We start from the raw sequence: 21,575 nt of genomic DNA on the forward strand, positions 1-21,575 counted from the left end.
TCCTGTCACCCCCAACCACACCGGATGTGCCCGATGTACTGCCTTATGGTCAGAACGCAGTCTCAGCACTAACCTCTGTAACAGCCCCGGGCACGGTCCTACCACCCCCAACCACACCGGATGTGCCCGATGTACTGCCTTATGGCCAGAACGGAGTCTCAGCACTAACCTCTGTAACAGCCCCGGGCACAGTCCTACCACCCCCAACCACACCGGATGTGCCAGATGTACTGCCTTATGGTCAGAACACAGTCTCAGTATTAACCCCTGTAACAGCCCCGGGCACAGTCCTACCACCCCCAACCACACCGGATGTGCCCGATGTACTGCCTTATGGTCAGAACGCAGTCTCAGCACTAACCTCTGTAACAGACCCGGGCACGGTCCTACCACCCCCAACCACACCGGATGTGCCCGATGTACTGCCTTATGGTCAGAACGGAGTCTCAGCACTAACCTCTGTAACAGACCCGGGCACGGTCCTACCACCCCCAACCACACCGGATGTGCCCGATGTACTGCCTTATGGTCAGAACGCAGTCTCAGCACTAACCCCTGTAACAGACCCGGGCACGGTCCTACCACCCCCAACCACACCGGATGTGCCCGATGTACTGCCTTATGGTCAGAACGCAGTCTCAGCACTAACCTCTGTAACAGCCCCGGGGACACAGTCCTACCACCCCCAACCACACCGGATGTGCCCGATGTACTGCCTTATGGTCAAAACGGAGTCTCAGCACTAACCTCTGTAACAGCCCCGGGCACAGTCCTACCACCCCCAACCACACCGGATGTGCCCGATGTACTGCCTTATGGTCAGAACGGAGTCTCAGAACTAACCTCTGTAACAGCCCCGGGCACGGTCCTACCACCCCCAACCACACCGGATGTGCCCGATGTACTGCCTTATGGTCAGAACGCAGTCTCAGCACTAACCTCTGTAACAGCCCCGGGCACGGTCCTACCACCCCCAACCACACCGGATGTGCCCGATGTACTGCCTTATGGTCAGAACGCAGTCTCAGCACTAACCTCTGTAACAGCCCCGGGCACAGTCCTACCACCCCCAACCACACCGGATGTGCCCGATGTACTGCCTTATGGTCAGAACGCAGTCTCAGCACTAACCTCTGTAACAGCCCCGGGCACAGTCCTACCACCCCCAACCACACCGGATGTGCCCGATGTACTGCCTTATGGTCAGAACGGAGTCTCAGCACTAACCTCTGTAACAGACCAGGGCACAGTCCTACCACCCCCAACCACACCGGATGTGCCCGATGTACTGCCTTATGGTCAGAACGCAGTCTCAGCACTAACCCCTGTAACAGACCCGGGCACGGTCCTACCACCCCCAACCACACCGGATGTGCCCGATGTACTGCCTTATGGTCAGAACGCAGTCTCAGCACTAACCTCTGTAACAGCCCCGGGCACGGTCCTACCACCCCCAACCACACCGGATGTGCCCGATGTACTGCCTTATGGTCAAAACGGAGTCTCAGCACTAACCTCTGTAACAGCCCCGGGCACAGTCCTACCACCCCCAACCACACCGGATGTGCCCGATGTACTGCCTTATGGTCAGAACATAGTCTCAGCACTAACCTCTGTAACAGCCCCGGGCACAGTCCTACCACCTCCAACCACACCGGATGTGCCCGATGTACTGCCTTATGGTCAGAACGGAGTCTCAGCACTAACCTCTGTAACAGCCCCGGGCACGGTCCTACCACCCCCAACCACACCGGATGTGCCCGATGTACTGCCTTATGGTCAGAACACAGTCTCAGCACTAACCTCTGTAACAGCCCCGGGCACAGTCCTACCACCCCCAACCACACCGGATGTGCCCGATGTACTGCCTTATGGTCAGAACGGAGTCTCAGTACTAACCCCTGTAACAGCCCCGGGCACAGTCCTACCACCCCCAACCACACCGGATGTGCCCGATGTACTGCCTTATGGTCAGAACACAGTCTCAGCACTAACCTCTGTAACAGACCCGGGCACAGTCCTACCACCCCCAACCACACCGGATGTGCCCGATGTACTGCCTTATGGTCAGAACGCAGTCTCAGCACTAACCTCTGTAACAGCCCCGGGCACAGTCCTACCACCCCCAACCACACCGGATGTGCCCGATGTACTGCCTTATGGTCAGAACGCAGTCTCAGCACTAACCTCTGTAACAGCCCCGGGCACAGTCCTACCACCCCCAACCACACCGGATGTGCCCGATGTACTGCCTTATGGTCAGAACGCAGTCTCAGCACTAACCTCTGTAACAGCCCCGGGCACAGTCCTACCACCCCCAACCACACCGAATGTGCCCGATGTACTGCCTTATGGTCAGAACACAGTCTCAGCACTAACCTCTGTAACAGCCCCGGGCACAGTCCTACCACCCCCAACCACACCGGATGTGCCCGATGTACTGCCTTATGGTCAGAACACAGTCTCAGCACTAACCTCTGTAACAGACCCGGGCACAGTCCTACCACCCCCAACCACACCGGATGTGCCCGATGTACTGCCTTATGGTCAGAACGCAGTCTCAGCACTAACCTCTGTAACAGCCCCGGGCACAGTCCTACCACCCCCAACCACACCGGATGTGCCCGATGTACTGCCTTATGGTCAGAACGCAGTCTCAGCACTAACCTCTGTAACAGCCCCGGGCACGGTCCTACCACCCCCAACCACACCGGATGTGCCCGATGTACTGCCTTATGGTCAGAACACAGTCTCAGCACTAACCTCTGTAACAGACCCGGGCACAGTCCTACCACCCCCAACCACACCGGATGTGCCCGATGTACTGCCTTATGGTCAGAACGCAGTCTCAGCACTAACCCCTGTAACAGCCCCGGGCACAGTCCTACCACCCCCAACCACACCGGATGTGCCCGATGTACTGCCTTATGGTCAGAACGCAGTCTCAGCACTAACCTCTGTAACAGCCCCGGGCACAGTCCTACCACCCCCAACCACACCGGATGTGCCCGATGTACTGCCTTATGGTCAGAACGGAGTCTCAGCACTAACCTCTGTAACAGCCCCGGGCACAGTCCTACCACCCCCAACCACACCGGATGTGCCCGATGTACTGCCTTATGGTCAGAACACAGTCTCAGCACTAACCTCTGTAACAGCCCCGGGCACAGTCCTACCACCCCCAACCACACCGGATGTGCCCGATGTACTGCCTTATGGTCAGAACGGAGTCTCAGCACTAACCTCTGTAACAGCCCCGGGCACGGTCCTGTCACCCCCAACCACACCGGATGTGCCCGATGTACTGCCTTATGGTCAGAACGCAGTCTCAGCACTAACCTCTGTAACAGCCCCGGGCACGGTCCTACCACCCCCAACCACACCGGATGTGCCCGATGTACTGCCTTATGGCCAGAACGGAGTCTCAGCACTAACCTCTGTAACAGCCCCGGGCACAGTCCTACCACCCCCAACCACACCGGATGTGCCAGATGTACTGCCTTATGGTCAGAACACAGTCTCAGTACTAACCCCTGTAACAGCCCCGGGCACAGTCCTACCACCCCCAACCACACCGGATGTGCCCGATGTACTGCCTTATGGTCAGAACGCAGTCTCAGCACTAACCTCTGTAACAGACCCGGGCACGGTCCTACCACCCCCAACCACACCGGATGTGCCCGATGTACTGCCTTATGGTCAGAACGGAGTCTCAGCACTAACCTCTGTAACAGACCCGGGCACGGTCCTACCACCCCCAACCACACCGGATGTGCCCGATGTACTGCCTTATGGTCAGAACGCAGTCTCAGCACTAACCCCTGTAACAGACCCGGGCACGGTCCTACCACCCCCAACCACACCGGATGTGCCCGATGTACTGCCTTATGGTCAGAACGCAGTCTCAGCACTAACCTCTGTAACAGCCCCGGGCACGGTCCTACCACCCTCAACCACACCGGATGTGCCCGATGTACTGCCTTATGGTCAGAACGCAGTCTCAGCACTAACCTCTGTAACAGCCCCGGGCACAGTCCTACCACCCCCAACCACACCGGATGTGCCCGATGTACTGCCTTATGGTCAGAACGGAGTCTCAGAACTAACCTCTGTAACAGCCCCGGGCACGGTCCTACCACCCCCAACCACACCGGATGTGCCCGATGTACTGCCTTATGGTCAGAACGCAGTCTCAGCACTAACCTCTGTAACAGCCCCGGGCACGGTCCTACCACCCCCAACCACACCGGATGTGCCCGATGTACTGCCTTATGGTCAGAACGCAGTCTCAGCACTAACCTCTGTAACAGCCCCGGGCACAGTCCTACCACCCCCAACCACACCGGATGTGCCCGATGTACTGCCTTATGGTCAGAACGCAGTCTCAGCACTAACCTCTGTAACAGCCCCGGGCACAGTCCTACCACCCCCAACCACACCGGATGTGCCCGATGTACTGCCTTATGGTCAGAACACAGTCTCAGCACTAACCTCTGTAACAGCCCCGGGCACAGTCCTACCACCTCCAACCACACCGGATGTGCCCGATGTACTGCCTTATGGTCAGAACGGAGTCTCAGCACTAACCTCTGTAACAGCCCCGGGCACGGTCCTACCACCCCCAACCACACCGGATGTGCCCGATGTACTGCCTTATGGTCAGAACACAGTCTCAGCACTAACCTCTGTAACAGCCCCGGGCACAGTCCTACCACCCCCAACCACACCGGATGTGCCCGATGTACTGCCTTATGGTCAGAACGGAGTCTCAGTACTAACCCCTGTAACAGCCCCGGGCACAGTCCTACCACCCCCAACCACACCGGATGTGCCCGATGTACTGCCTTATGGTCAGAACACAGTCTCAGCACTAACCTCTGTAACAGACCCGGGCACAGTCCTACCACCCCCAACCACACCGGATGTGCCCGATGTACTGCCTTATGGTCAGAACGCAGTCTCAGCACTAACCTCTGTAACAGCCCCGGGCACAGTCCTACCACCCCCAACCACACCGGATGTGCCCGATGTACTGCCTTATGGTCAGAACGCAGTCTCAGCACTAACCCCTGTAACAGCCCCGGGCACAGTCCTACCACCCCCAACCACACCGGATGTGCCCGATGTACTGTCTTATGGTCAGAACGGAGTCTCAGCACTAACCTCTGTAACAGCCCCGGGCACGGTCCTACCACCCCCAACCACACCGGATGTGCCCGATGTACTGCCTTATGGTCAGAACACAGTCTCAGCACTAACCTCTGTAACAGCCCCGGGCACAGTCCTACCACCCCCAACCACACCGGATGTGCCCGATGTACTGCCTTATGGTCAGAACGCAGTCTCAGCACTAACCTCTGTAACAGCCCCGGGCACAGTCCTACCACCCCCAACCACACCGGATGTGCCCGATGTACTGCCTTATGGTCAGAACACAGTCTCAGCATTAACCTCTGTAACAGACCCGGGCACAGTCCTACCACCCCCAACCACACCGGATGTGCCCGATGTACTGCCTTATGGTCAGAACGCAGTCTCAGCACTAACCCCTGTAACAGCCCCGGGCACAGTCCTACCACCCCCAACCACACCGGATGTGCCCGATGTACTGCCTTATGGTCAGAACGCAGTCTCAGCACTAACCTCTGTAACAGACCCGGGCACAGTCCTACCACCCCCAACCACACCGGATGTGCCCGATGTACTGCCTTATGGTCAGAACGGAGTCTCAGCACTAACCTCTGTAACAGCCCCGGGCACAGTCCTACCACCCCCAACCACACCGGATGTGCCCGATGTACTGCCTTATGGTCAGAACGGAGTCTCAGCACTAACCCCTGTAACAGCCCCGGGCACAGTCCTACCACCCCCAACCACACCGGATGTGCCCGATGTACTGCCTTATGGTCAGAACGCAGTCTCAGCACTAACCTCTGTAACAGCCCCGGGCACAGTCCTACCACCCCCAACCACACCGGATGTGCCCGATGTACTGCCTTATGGTCAGAACGGAGTCTCAGCACTAACCTCTGTAACAGCCCCGGGCACAGTCCTACCACCCCCAACCACACCGGATGTGCCCGATGTACTGCCTTATGGTCAGAACGGAGTCTCAGCACTAACCCCTGTAACAGCCCCGGGCACAGTCCTACCACCCCCAACCACACCGGATGTGCCCGATGTACTGCCTTATGGTCAGAACGCAGTCTCAGCACTAACCTCTGTAACAGACCCGGGCACAGTCCTACCACCCCCAACCACACCGGATGTGCCCGATGTACTGCCTTATGGTCAGAACGGAGTCTCAGCACTAACCCCTGTAACAGCCCCGGGCACAGTCCTACCACCCCCAACCACACCGGATGTGCCCGATGTACTGCCTTATGGTCAGAACGCAGTCTCAGCACTAACCTCTGTAACAGACCCGGGCACAGTCCTACCACCCCCAACCACACCGGATGTGCCCGATGTACTGCCTTATGGTCAGAACGGAGTCTCAGCACTAACCTCTGTAACAGCCCCGGGCACAGTCCTACCACCCCCAACCACACCGGATGTGCCCGATGTACTGCCTTATGGTCAGAACACAGTCTCAGCACTAACCTCTGTAACAGACCCGGGCACAGTCCTACCACCCCCAACCACACCGGATGTGCCCGATGTACTGCCTTATGGTCAGAACGGAGTCTCAGCACTAACCTCTGTAACAGCCCCGGGCACAGTCCTACCACCCCCAACCACACCGGATGTGCCCGATGTACTGCCTTATGGTCAGAACACAGTCTCAGCACTAACCCCTGTAACAGCCCCGGGCACAGTCCTACCACCCCCAACCACACCGGATGTGCCCGATGTACTGCCTTATGGTCAGAACGGAGTCTCAGCACTAACCTCTGTAACAGCCCCGGGCACAGTCCTACCACCCCCAACCACACCGGATGTGCCCGATGTACTGCCTTATGGTCAGAACACAGTCTCAGCACTAACCTCTGTAACAGCCCCGGGCACAGTCCTACCACCCCCAACCACACCGGATGTGCCCGATGTACTGTCTTATGGTCAGAACGGAGTCTCAGCACTAACCTCTGTAACAGCCCCGGGCACGGTCATACCACCCCCAACCACACCGGATGTGCCCGATGTACTGCCTTATGGTCAGAACACAGTCTCAGCACTAACCTCTGTAACAGCCCCGGGCACGGTCCTACCACCCCCAACCACACCGGATGTGCCCGATGTACTGCCTTATGGTCAGAACGGAGTCTCAGCACTAACCTCTGTAACAGCCCCGGGCACAGTCCTACCACCCCCAACCACACCGGATGTGCCCGATGTACTGCCTTATGGTCAGAACACAGTCTCAGCACTAACCTCTGTAACAGCCCCGGGCACAGTCCTACCACCCCCAACCACACCGGATGTGCCCGATGTACTGCCTTATGGTCAGAACACAGTCTCAGCACTAACCTCTGTAACAGCCCCGGGCACAGTCCTACCACCCCCAACCACACCGGATGGGCCCGATGTACTGCCTTATGGTCAGAACGCAGTCTCAGCACTAACCTCTGTAACAGCCCCGGGCACAGTCCTACCACCCCCAACCACACCGGATGTGCCCGATGTACTGCCTTATGGTCAGAACGCAGTCTCAGCACTAACCCCTGTAACAGACCCGGGCACAGTCCTACCACCCCCAACCACACCGGATGTGCCCGATGTACTGCCTTATGGTCAGAACGCAGTCTCAGTACTAACCTCTGTAACAGACCCGGGCACAGTCCTACCACCCCCAACCACACCGGATGTGCCCGATGTACTGCCTTATGGTCAGAACGCAGTCTCAGCACTAACCTCTGTAACAGCCCCGGGCACAGTCCTACCACCCCCAACCACACCGGATGTGCCCGATGTACTGCCTTATGGTCAGAACGCAGTCTCAGCACTAACCTCTGTAACAGCCGCGGGCACAGTCCTACCACCCCCAACCACACCGGATGTGCCCGATGTACTGCCTTATGGTCAGAACGGAGTCTCAGCACTAACCTCTGTAACAGACCCGGGCACAGTCCTACCACCCCCAACCACACCGGATGTGCCCGATGTACTGCCTTATGGTCAGAACGCAGTCTCAGCACTAACCTCTGTAACAGACCCGGGCACAGTCCTACCACCCCCAACCACACCGGATGTGCCCGATGTACTGCCTTATGGTCAGAACGCAGTCTCAGCACTAACCTCTGTAACAGCCCCGGGCACAGTCCTACCACCCCCAACCACACCGGATGTGCCCGATGTACTGCCTTATGGTCAGAACGCAGTCTCAGCACTAACCCCTGTAACAGCCCCGGGCACAGTCCTACCACCCCCAACCACACCGGATGTGCCCGATGTACTGCCTTATGGTCAGAACGGAGTCTCAGTACTAACCTCTGTAACAGCCCCGGGCACAGTCCTACCACCCCCAACCACACCGGATGTGCCCGATGTACTGCCTTATGGTCAGAACGGAGTCTCAGCACTAACCCCTGTAACAGCCCCGGGCACAGTCCTACCACCCCCAACCACACCGGATGTGCCCGATGTACTGCCTTATGGTCAGAACGGAGTCTCAGTACTAACCTCTGTAACAGCCCCGGGCACAGTCCTACCACCCCCAACCACACCGGATGTGCCCGATGTACTGCCTTATGGTCAGAACACAGTCTCAGCACTAACCTCTGTAACAGCCCCGGGCACAGTCCTACCACCCCCAACCACACCGAATGTGCCCGATGTACTGCCTTATGGTCAGAACGGAGTCTCAGCACTAACCTCTGTAACAGACCCAGGCACGGTCCTACCACCCCCAACCACACCGGATGTGCCCGATGTACTGCCTTATGGTCAGAACGGAGTCTCAGAACTAACCTCTGTAACAGCCCCGGGCACAGTCCTACCACCCCCAACCACACCGGATGTGCCCGATGTACTGCCTTATGGTCAGAACGGAGTCTCAGCACTAACCCCTGTAACAGCCCCGGGCACGGTCCTACCACCCCCAACCACACCGGATGTGCCCGATGTACTGCCTTATGGTCAGAACGGAGTCTCAGAACTAACCTCTGTAACAGACCCGGGCACAGTCCTACCACCCCCAACCACACCGGATGTGCCCGATGTACTGCCTTATGGTCAGAACGCAGTCTCAGCACTAACCTCTGTAACAGACCCGGGCACAGTCCTACCACCCCCAACCACACCGGATGTGCCCGATGTACTGCCTTATGGTCAGAACGCAGTCTCAGCACTAACCTCTGTAACAGCCCCGGGCACAGTCCTACCACCCCCAACCACACCGGATGTGCCCGATGTACTGCCTTATGGTCAGAACGCAGTCTCAGCACTAACCTCTGTAACAGACCCGGGCACAGTCCTACCACCCCCAACCACACCGGATGTGCCCGATGTACTGCCTTATGGTCAGAACGCAGTCTCAGCACTAACCTCTGTAACAGCCCCGGGCACAGTCCTACCACCCCCAACCACACCGGATGTGCCCGATGTACTGCCTTATGGTCAGAACGCAGTCTCAGCACTAACCCCTGTAACAGCCCCGGGCACAGTCCTACCACCCCCAACCACACCGGATGTGCCCGATGTACTGCCTTATGGTCAGAACGCAGTCTCAGCACTAACCTCTGTAACAGCCGCGGGCACAGTCCTACCACCCCCAACCACACCGGATGTGCCCGATGTACTGCCTTATGGTCAGAACGCAGTCTCAGCACTAACCCCTGTAACAGCCCCGGGCACAGTCCTACCACCCCCAACCACACCGGATGTGCCCGATGTACTGCCTTATGGTCAGAACGGAGTCTCAGTACTAACCTCTGTAACAGCCCCGGGCACAGTCCTACCACCCCCAACCACACCGGATGTGCCCGATGTACTGCCTTATGGTCAGAACGCAGTCTCAGCACTAACCCCTGTAACAGCCCCGGGCACAGTCCTACCACCCCCAACCACACCGGATGTGCCCGATGTACTGCCTTATGGTCAGAACGGAGTCTCAGTACTAACCTCTGTAACAGCCCCGGGCACAGTCCTACCACCCCCAACCACACCGGATGTGCCCGATGTACTGCCTTATGGTCAGAACACAGTCTCAGCACTAACCTCTGTAACAGCCCCGGGCACAGTCCTACCACCCCCAACCACACCGAATGTGCCCGATGTACTGCCTTATGGTCAGAACGGAGTCTCAGCACTAACCTCTGTAACAGCCCCGGGCACAGTCCTACCACCCCCAACCACACCGGATGTGCCCGATGTACTGCCTTATGGTCAGAACACAGTCTCAGCACTAACCTCTGTAACAGCCCCGGGCACAGTCCTACCACCCCCAACCACACCGGATGTGCCCGATGTACTGTCTTATGGTCAGAACGGAGTCTCAGCACTAACCTCTGTAACAGCCCCGGGCACGGTCATACCACCCCCAACCACACCGGATGTGCCCGATGTACTGCCTTATGGTCAGAACACAGTCTCAGCACTAACCTCTGTAACAGCCCCGGGCACGGTCCTACCACCCCCAACCACACCGGATGTGCCCGATGTACTGCCTTATGGTCAGAACGGAGTCTCAGCACTAACCTCTGTAACAGCCCCGGGCACAGTCCTACCACCCCCAACCACACCGGATGTGCCCGATGTACTGCCTTATGGTCAGAACACAGTCTCAGCACTAACCTCTGTAACAGCCCCGGGCACAGTCCTACCACCCCCAACCACACCGGATGTGCCCGATGTACTGCCTTATGGTCAGAACACAGTCTCAGCACTAACCTCTGTAACAGCCCCGGGCACAGTCCTACCACCCCCAACCACACCGGATGGGCCCGATGTACTGCCTTATGGTCAGAACGCAGTCTCAGCACTAACCTCTGTAACAGCCCCGGGCACAGTCCTACCACCCCCAACCACACCGGATGTGCCCGATGTACTGCCTTATGGTCAGAACGCAGTCTCAGCACTAACCCCTGTAACAGACCCGGGCACAGTCCTACCACCCCCAACCACACCGGATGTGCCCGATGTACTGCCTTATGGTCAGAACGCAGTCTCAGTACTAACCTCTGTAACAGACCCGGGCACAGTCCTACCACCCCCAACCACACCGGATGTGCCCGATGTACTGCCTTATGGTCAGAACGCAGTCTCAGCACTAACCTCTGTAACAGCCCCGGGCACAGTCCTACCACCCCCAACCACACCGGATGTGCCCGATGTACTGCCTTATGGTCAGAACGCAGTCTCAGCACTAACCTCTGTAACAGCCGCGGGCACAGTCCTACCACCCCCAACCACACCGGATGTGCCCGATGTACTGCCTTATGGTCAGAACGGAGTCTCAGCACTAACCTCTGTAACAGACCCGGGCACAGTCCTACCACCCCCAACCACACCGGATGTGCCCGATGTACTGCCTTATGGTCAGAACGCAGTCTCAGCACTAACCTCTGTAACAGACCCGGGCACAGTCCTACCACCCCCAACCACACCGGATGTGCCCGATGTACTGCCTTATGGTCAGAACGCAGTCTCAGCACTAACCCCTGTAACAGCCCCGGGCACAGTCCTACCACCCCCAACCACACCGGATGTGCCCGATGTACTGCCTTATGGTCAGAACGCAGTCTCAGCACTAACCCCTGTAACAGCCCCGGGCACAGTCCTACCACCCCCAACCACACCGGATGTGCCCGATGTACTGCCTTATGGTCAGAACGGAGTCTCAGTACTAACCTCTGTAACAGCCCCGGGCACAGTCCTACCACCCCCAACCACACCGGATGTGCCCGATGTACTGCCTTATGGTCAGAACGCAGTCTCAGCACTAACCCCTGTAACAGCCCCGGGCACAGTCCTACCACCCCCAACCACACCGGATGTGCCCGATGTACTGCCTTATGGTCAGAACGGAGTCTCAGTACTAACCTCTGTAACAGCCCCGGGCACAGTCCTACCACCCCCAACCACACCGGATGTGCCCGATGTACTGCCTTATGGTCAGAACACAGTCTCAGCACTAACCTCTGTAACAGCCCCGGGCACAGTCCTACCACCCCCAACCACACCGAATGTGCCCGATGTACTGCCTTATGGTCAGAACGGAGTCTCAGCACTAACCTCTGTAACAGACCCAGGCACGGTCCTACCACCCCCAACCACACCGGATGTGCCCGATGTACTGCCTTATGGTCAGAACGGAGTCTCAGAACTAACCTCTGTAACAGCCCCGGGCACAGTCCTACCACCCCCAACCACACCGGATGTGCCCGATGTACTGCCTTATGGTCAGAACGGAGTCTCAGCACTAACCCCTGTAACAGCCCCGGGCACGGTCCTACCACCCCCAACCACACCGGATGTGCCCGATGTACTGCCTTATGGTCAGAACGGAGTCTCAGAACTAACCTCTGTAACAGACCCGGGCACAGTCCTACCACCCCCAACCACACCGGATGTGCCCGATGTACTGCCTTATGGTCAGAACGCAGTCTCAGCACTAACCTCTGTAACAGACCCGGGCACAGTCCTACCACCCCCAACCACACCGGATGTGCCCGATGTACTGCCTTATGGTCAGAACGCAGTCTCAGCACTAACCTCTGTAACAGCCCCGGGCACAGTCCTACCACCCCCAACCACACCGGATGTGCCCGATGTACTGCCTTATGGTCAGAACGCAGTCTCAGCACTAACCTCTGTAACAGACCCGGGCACAGTCCTACCACCCCCAACCACACCGGATGTGCCCGATGTACTGCCTTATGGTCAGAACGCAGTCTCAGCACTAACCTCTGTAACAGCCCCGGGCACAGTCCTACCACCCCCAACCACACCGGATGTGCCCGATGTACTGCCTTATGGTCAGAACGCAGTCTCAGCACTAACCCCTGTAACAGCCCCGGGCACAGTCCTACCACCCCCAACCACACCGGATGTGCCCGATGTACTGCCTTATGGTCAGAACGCAGTCTCAGCACTAACCTCTGTAACAGCCGCGGGCACAGTCCTACCACCCCCAACCACACCGGATGTGCCCGATGTACTGCCTTATGGTCAGAACGCAGTCTCAGCACTAACCCCTGTAACAGCCCCGGGCACAGTCCTACCACCCCCAACCACACCGGATGTGCCCGATGTACTGCCTTATGGTCAGAACGGAGTCTCAGTACTAACCTCTGTAACAGCCCCGGGCACAGTCCTACCACCCCCAACCACACCGGATGTGCCCGATGTACTGCCTTATGGTCAGAACGCAGTCTCAGCACTAACCCCTGTAACAGCCCCGGGCACAGTCCTACCACCCCCAACCACACCGGATGTGCCCGATGTACTGCCTTATGGTCAGAACGGAGTCTCAGTACTAACCTCTGTAACAGCCCCGGGCACAGTCCTACCACCCCCAACCACACCGGATGTGCCCGATGTACTGCCTTATGGTCAGAACACAGTCTCAGCACTAACCTCTGTAACAGCCCCGGGCACAGTCCTACCACCCCCAACCACACCGAATGTGCCCGATGTACTGCCTTATGGTCAGAACGGAGTCTCAGCACTAACCTCTGTAACAGACCCAGGCACGGTCCTACCACCCCCAACCACACCGGATGTGCCCGATGTACTGCCTTATGGTCAGAACGGAGTCTCAGAACTAACCTCTGTAACAGCCCCGGGCACAGTCCTACCACCCCCAACCACACCGGATGTGCCCGATGTACTGCCTTATGGTCAGAACGGAGTCTCAGCACTAACCCCTGTAACAGCCCCGGGCACAGTCCTACCACCCCCAACCACACCGGATGTGCCCGATGTACTGCCTTATGGTCAGAACGCAGTCTCAGTACTAACCTCTGTAACAGCCCCGGGCACAGTCCTACCACCCCCAACCACACCGAATGTGCCCGATGTACTGCCTTATGGTCAGAACGGAGTCTCAGCACTAACCCCTGTAACAGCCCCGGGCACAGTCCTACCACCCCCAACCACACCGGATGTGCCCGATGTACTGCCTTATGGTCAGAACGGAGTCTCAGTACTAACCTCTGTAACAGCCCTGGGCACAGTCCTACCACCCCCAACCACACCGAATGTGCCCGATGTACTGCCTTATGGTCAGAACGGAGTCTCAGCACTAACCTCTGTAACAGACCCGGGCACGGTCTCAGTCACACACACAGCTGATGTCAAGCTCACTTTTCCTTGTTTCAGTTTTCGGAATTCTCTGTAAAGATCTGGAGACAAAAAAGACAAGTTGAGAACACGACGGCGAGTAGCAGAAAGGCCACAGCGTCACGTGGTGGACGACCAGTCACTGAATGCTCCCACAGATTCAGGTTACAGACTGGAAGTGTGTCTACTGGACTTCTGGAGGGAAAGTATAACGAGAGCTTCTGCCGGTCACCAGTGACCCCGACCTTACAACTGCTGGTGGTGGTGTCTGGACTACTGCTCCACTCCCCTGCCATCACTGGCCCAATGTTTTGCTGCTCTGGAGTCCTATACGACATTTAAATATCTCTCGGACACAGCCGCGCCGCCATTAATGTGTGCTCTGCTGCGGACTCCCCCTTCCTCTCCCGCCTTGCCTGTCTGCTGCGGGATCCAGAGTGGTAGCGACCTGAACCATGGTGGTCATGGTGGAGTGCTGCTCTGTAGTGTCCAAAGAGTCCTGTGTCCTGCCAACAGTAAAGCATCCTGAGACCATTCATGTGTGGGGTTGCTTCTCATCCAAGGGAGTGGGCTCACTCACAATTTTGCCCAAAAACACAGCCATGAATAAGGAATGGCACCAAAACACCTTCCAACAGCAACTTCCTCCAACAATCCAACAACAGTTTGGTGAAGAACAATGCATTTTCCAGCACGATGGAGCACCGTGCCATAAGGCAAAAGTGAGAACTAAGTGGCTCGGAGACCAAAACGTTGACATTTTGGGTCCATGGCCTGGAAACTCCCCAGATCTTAATCCCATGGAGAACTTGTGGTCAATCCTCAAGAGGCGGGTGGACAAACAAAAACCCACTAATTCTGACAAACTCCAAGAAGTGATGATGAAAGAATGGGTTGTATCAGTCAGGAATTGGCCCAGAAGTGGATTGAGAGCATGCGCAGTCGGATTGCAGAGGTCCTGAAAAAGAAGGGCCAACACTGCAAATACTGACTCTTTGCATAAATGTCATGTAATTGTCGATAAAAGCCTTTGAAACGTATGAAGTGCGTGTAATTATATTTCACTACATCACAGAAACAACTGAAACAAAGATCTAAAAGCAGTTTAGCAGCAAACTTTGTGAAAACTAATATTTGTGTCATTCTCAAAACTTTTGCCCACGACTGTACACCCCTCAAGGTATTAACAACAGATTTTACAAAATGTTGTTAACCCTTTAAGTGTTCCACCAGAATTAATGGAAAATGGAGGTGAATTTTTAAAAATGTCCCTTTTTTGCAGATTTTTCCTTTTAGAATAATTTTCAGGCACCATGTCGCATTTGAAGACACCCTGAGGCCCCCCCAACAGTGAAAACCGCAAAAACGAGGCTCTAGGGGTGCCAGAACATAAAAGGAAATTGAAGAAGAGCCTCATTTAATAAAATGACACCTTTTAATGTATTCATCTAGGGGTATAATGGGAATTTTTAAGGTTTTTATAAAAAAAATAATAATAATTGGGGGGGGGGGGGAGCTATTTTTGCGTTGCCAAATGGAAAAATGCTCAACTGAAAAGGTCTTGCCATGGATTAATTAAGAAATGAATGAAATGGACTTCATGGATATCAGTGGGGGGTGATAAACTTGAGGCCCGGTTTAGAGGGGCCGGTCTGACAGTAGTGAGGGGTGTCTTTCCTAATCCCTTTAACCTCATTTCCTTTTCTGGGGGGGGGGGGGGGGGGAGTACTCCAGGGATATGCTGCCCACGTATTATTCTTGAAGCACTGCTGGCTGAAAAACCGCCCACTCCTTCCCGAACGCCGAAAATCTATTTTTTTATTATTATTTTTTCCTGAAATTCCAAGAAGGTCCCCCCCATGACCAGCTGTTCTGTGGATGACACTTGGGTGCACAGCTAATTCTTTGTACCACACCCTAGATTTTCTTGAGGCACTGTAGGGCTGTAGTGCCGGGTCTGAAAGATCCACTCCGCCCATGACCTGGTTGTAAGCCTGGATACACACAGGCTTGATGTTCTGCTCGGTGGTTCCTCGGAGTGGGGTGGACTGATCTGCATGGAGGGTAGTCAACACAAGAACATCCCGCAAAGAGCGCAGCTTTCCCCACGACGCACTGTCCGATCTATAAGGGATTTAGGGAGCCCTTTTTGATTTCTTCTAATTGTGCCACATGTGCCTCTGGCAGCAAGGACTTCAGGAGAGGGACACTATTGTAAAAGATGGTATCCGTGGTCCAGCAGGGGGTGGACTAAATCCCATACTATCTTCCCACTTATACCCAGAACCGGGGGACACTCGGGTGGCTCAATTTTGGAATCTTTTCCCTCGTAAAGCCCTTTTATTGGGCAGGTACTGGCGGAAATGTAATCAGCCTTTGAAGTGGACCAATGATTCATCCACTGAGAGCCATTTTTTGGGGGGTATATACTTGACCAAATTTGGAATTGAAGTGGTCAACCACTGGCCTAATGTTAAAGAGTCTGTCATAACTGGGGTCGCTTGGGGGTGGGCATTCATTATTATTGCTGAAGTGTAGGAATCTTAGAAGAGCTTCGAAACGGGCCCGGGGCAAGACAGCGAAGAGGGGTCGATCTTGGTTCCAATACGAAGGTATTGTTGGTGTCAGTAGGGGTCCATTTGCGGGGCCCTGAGAGATAACGGTCTGGATGGGAGGCAATAAATTGCTCTGCATATAGGTTTCTTTGTTCCACCATAGTAATCTGCGGGGATCCATGAAGAGTCCTTGTAGGGGGCTGCGCACTACCCCTAGGACGCCTACGAGGGGCTCATCATTAGACCAATCATCTGAGGAGGATGGAACTAAAAAGGTCACTTTTTAAATAGAACAGCGAGTAAAATCCTGTATATCCCTTAGGATGGGACAAAATCTCCCCGAGTCACTTGGAGATTACTGACAGGTGTCACAGGTGGCACAGATGGGTGGCGATGAGCCAGGGGCACGGAGTAGTGCCAATACCCTTACTGGGGCAGAAATGAATGTATTATATTACAGTATTAGGTGGCACAAAGCCACATGGGGCATAAGAGACTTCGATTTTACAGAATGGTGCCACTCAAGCACAGGACACGAGTATATACACACCGGAGGGTGGCACACCTAGTGACAGGGTTATTTTTTAGTTATTTTTTATGTAACTTGGGAGCTTGAGACCGGTGTCTCGATGGACGGACAGTTGTCTTAACGGACGGACGGGCCGGAGTGACCAGTGTCTGGATGAGGTGATAATGACAGGACTAATCTGTCACTGACTGGGGCAAAACAGGCACAGAAGAGGGGCAAATCGGTACTTAAGGGGTTAATTATGTATGAGGCAGCGGATGAGGCACAGAACTGATTACAGAAGACAGACTCTTGATGAGGCACAGAACTGATCTGTGTCACCGATTGGGGCACAGAAGCAGTGTTTTGGCACACAAGGGGTAAATTTGCTGGGTAAGTAATACTAAGTAGGCAGCGTTTCACACTCGCTCCTTCTCGGATCGCTTCCCTGACAAGAATTGTGACGATCAGAGAAGGAGAAGCACATAGTCCCCCCCTAACCTGCCCCGATGCGCTGCGATTGGTCCCTCTGCAGTATTGGACCAATCACGGCGATCGTGGGCGGGTCAGTGCTCCGATTCAGTTCCCGCCGGCGTCACTGGTTGCCTAGCAACCCCAGCTTCACTGAACCTTTAGTGCTTCGCTCCCTGCGCTGACAGTGAAACCCGATCAGATACAGTAGAGACCAAAAGTTTGGACACACCTTATCAATCAAAGAGTTTTCTTTATTTTCATGACTATGAAGGCATCAAAACTATGAATTAACACATGTGGAATTATATACATAACAAACAAGTGTGAAACAACTGACGATATGTCATATTCTAGGTTCTTCAAAGTAGCCACCTTTTGCTTTGATTACTGCTTTGCACACTCTTGGCATTCTCTTGATGAGCTTCAAGAGGTCGTCCCCTGAAATGGTCTTCACTTCACAGGTGTGCCCTGTCAGGTTTAATAAGTGGGATTTCTTGCCTTATAAATGGGGTTGGGACCATCAGTGGCGTTGAGGATTAGTCAGGTGGATACACAGCTGATAGTCCTACTGAATAGACTGTTAGAATTTGTATTATGGCAAGAAAAAAGCAGCTAAGTAAAGAAAAACGAGTGGCCATCATTACTTTAAGAAATAAAGGTCAGTCAGTCAGCCGAAAAATTGGGAAAACGTTGAAAGTAAGGGCTATTTGACCATGAAGGAGAGTGATGGGGTGCTGCGCCAGATGACCTGGCCTCCACAGTCACCGGACCTGAACCCAATCGAGATGGTTTGGGGTGAGCTGGACCGCAGAGTGAAGGCAAAAGGGCCAACAAGTGCTAAGCATCTCTGGGAACTCCTTCAAGACTGTTGGAAGACCATTTCAGGGGACTACCTCTTGAAGCTCATCAAGAGAATGCCAAGAGTGTGCAAAGCAGTAATCAAAGCAAAAGGTGGCTACTTTGAAGAACCTAGAATATGACATATTTTCAGTTGTTTCACACTTGTTTGTTATGTATATAATTCCACATGTGTTAATTCATAGTTTTGATGCCTTCATAGTCATGAAAATAAAGAAAACTCTTTGAATAAGAAGGTGTGTCCAAACTTTTGGTCTGTACTGTACATGCACGTGGGGATGCGGGAAGGGGTTAAAGACCCCGAGACAGGCCGATTTGACATTTTCCATGTCATACTACCCATTCTAGGAGGCCTTCCTCACCTTGGCTTCAGCCAATTCTAATTGTGGGTAGCACTGTACTCTTGTGCCTTCCCTCTCTTCACTCCAGGGACCAATGCATGTGAAACACCTTAGATGACACCATATTAGACTGCTAGGACCAAAAGAGATGACACCTCAACGACACCATACCCCAACACCACGCATACGTCCCCACATCTACAGCTTATGACATGGACTGTGGTGGGCCTCAAAACCTTAGTTCTTCCCAGATTTTGTTCTCCTTCATCACCCATCAGAGGGCTGAGAGCCAAGCAAACTATGGGAATGCCTCACACTCCTCAACGTCTAGAGGGGTGGCCACTCTTAATCAATGAGGCCTGCCATGTTCCATAACAGACTCCATCCGTGATCCTCAAGGTAGCCATCAAGGTGCAGTTGGCCAGTGAAGATACTTGAACGTGTAACTCTCACTTTCTTTTTGGTCTTGTGTAGGGGCAGTGAAACTGGCTATTTTTGCAATATACTTTAAATTATTGAAATTGTACATTTCTATTAGAAAAACTGTTCTAAAGTGGCCCATTTTGCACCTTAGAAACGCTCACTGTCTTCAGGTTATTTAAAGCGGCTCTGTCACCAGGATCAACCCCATTAAACCAGACATACTGCCCGGTCAGGCTCATCATGCTGATTAAAACTATTCATTTCTTTTGTCTGTACGATAAATATCTACAGAGAAGTCTGCATTTTATTAATATGCAAATGAGAAGTTGGAGCACGAGGAGGCGGAGCTGAATCCTTTGAGCACTGCTCTGTAACACCCCCTGTGCTCTGCACACGCCCCCCTCCCCTTGCCTGACAGGGCTAGACATGCTGAGGGCAGAGCTGTGTCCTAGCATCTACATATCATATACACTATGTACTAAAGCTTCACCACACGGAGATCTGCTCAGAAAGCTCATCTACATATCATATACACTATGTACTATAGCTTCACCACACTGAGATCTGCTCAGAAAGCTCATCTACATATCATATACACTATGTACTATAGCTTCACCACACTGAGATCTACATATCATATACACTATGTACTATAGCTTCACCACACTGAGATCTGCTCAGAAAGCTCATCTACATATCATATACACTATGTACTAAAGCTTCACCACACGGAGATCTGCTCAGAAAGCTCATCTACATATCATATACACTATGTACTATAGCTTCACCACACGGAGATCTGCTCAGAAAGCTCATCTACATATCATATACACTATGTACTATAGCTTCACCACACTGAGATCTACATATCATATACACTATGTACTATAGCTTCACCACACTGAGATCTGCTCAGAAAGCTCATCTACATATCATATACACTATGTACTATAACTTCACCACACTGAGATCTGCTCAGAAAGCTCATCTACATATCATATACACTATGTACTATAGCTTCACCACACTGAGATCTGCTCAGAAAGCTCATCTACATATCATATACACTATGTACTATAGCTTCACCACACTGAGATCTGCTCAGAAAGCTCATCTACATATCATATACACTATGTACTATAGCTTCACCACACTGAGATCTGCTCAGAAAGCTCATCTACATATCATATACACTATGTACTATAGCTTCACCACACTGACATCTGCTCAGAAAGCTCATCTACATATCATATACACTATGTACTATAGCTTCACCACACTGAGATCTGCTCAGAAAGCTCATCTACATATCATATACACTATGTACTATAGCTTCACCACACTGAGATCTGCTCAGAAAGCTCATCTACATATCATATACACTATGTACTAAAGCTTCACCACACGGAGATCTGCTCAGAAAGCTCATCTACATATCATATACACTATGTACTAAAGCTTCACCACACGGAGATCTGCTCAGAAAGCTCATCTACATATCATATACACTATGTACTATAGCTTCACCACACGGAGATCTGCTCAGAAAGCTCATCTACATATCATATACACTATGTACTATAGCTTCACCACACTGAGATCTACATATCATATACACTATGTACTATAGCTTCACCACACTGACATCTGCTCAGAAAGCTCATCTACATATCATATACACTATGTACTATAGCTTCACCACACTGAGATCTGCTCAGAAAGCTCATCTACATATCATATACACTATGTACTATAGCTTCACCACACTGAGATCTGCTCAGAAAGCTCATCTACATATCATATACACTATGTACTATAGCTTCACCACACTGACATCTGCTCAGAAAGCTCATCTACATATCATATACACTATGTACTATAGCTTCACCACACGGAGATCTGCTCAGAAAGCTCATCTACATATCATATACACTATGTACTATAGCTTCACCACACTGAGATCTACATATCATATACACTATGTACTATAGCTTCACCACACTGAGATCTGCTCAGAAAGCTCATCTACATATCATATACACTATGTACTATAACTTCACCACACTGAGATCTGCTCAGAAAGCTCATCTACATATCATATACACTATGTACTATAGCTTCACCACACTGAGATCTGCTCAGAAAGCTCATCTACATATCATATACACTATGTACTATAGCTTCACCACACTGAGA

General features: G+C 53.4%; 2 protein-coding genes across 4 annotated transcripts in view; one reads left to right on the forward strand and one right to left on the reverse strand.

Moving 5' to 3' along the window:
- UBASH3A (ubiquitin associated and SH3 domain containing A) overlaps positions 1-21,575 on the forward strand; it is a 698,439-nt gene that overhangs the window by 532,250 nt on the left and 144,614 nt on the right. The gene's annotated exons all lie outside the window — the stretch shown is intronic.
- The window catches only part of RECQL4 (RecQ like helicase 4), a 100,860-nt gene that overhangs the window by 61,350 nt on the left and 17,935 nt on the right, over positions 1-21,575 (reverse strand). Inside the window, exon 4 of the mRNA XM_040422704.1 lies at positions 14,188-14,282. Coding sequence (XP_040278638.1) covers positions 14,188-14,282 — 95 coding nt within the window. The remainder of the gene's footprint in view (positions 1-14,187; positions 14,283-21,575) is intronic.

Source organism: Bufo bufo, chromosome 3, assembly GCF_905171765.1.
Source record: "Bufo bufo chromosome 3, aBufBuf1.1, whole genome shotgun sequence".
In the NCBI taxonomy this organism is placed as follows: domain Eukaryota; kingdom Metazoa; phylum Chordata; class Amphibia; order Anura; family Bufonidae; genus Bufo; species Bufo bufo.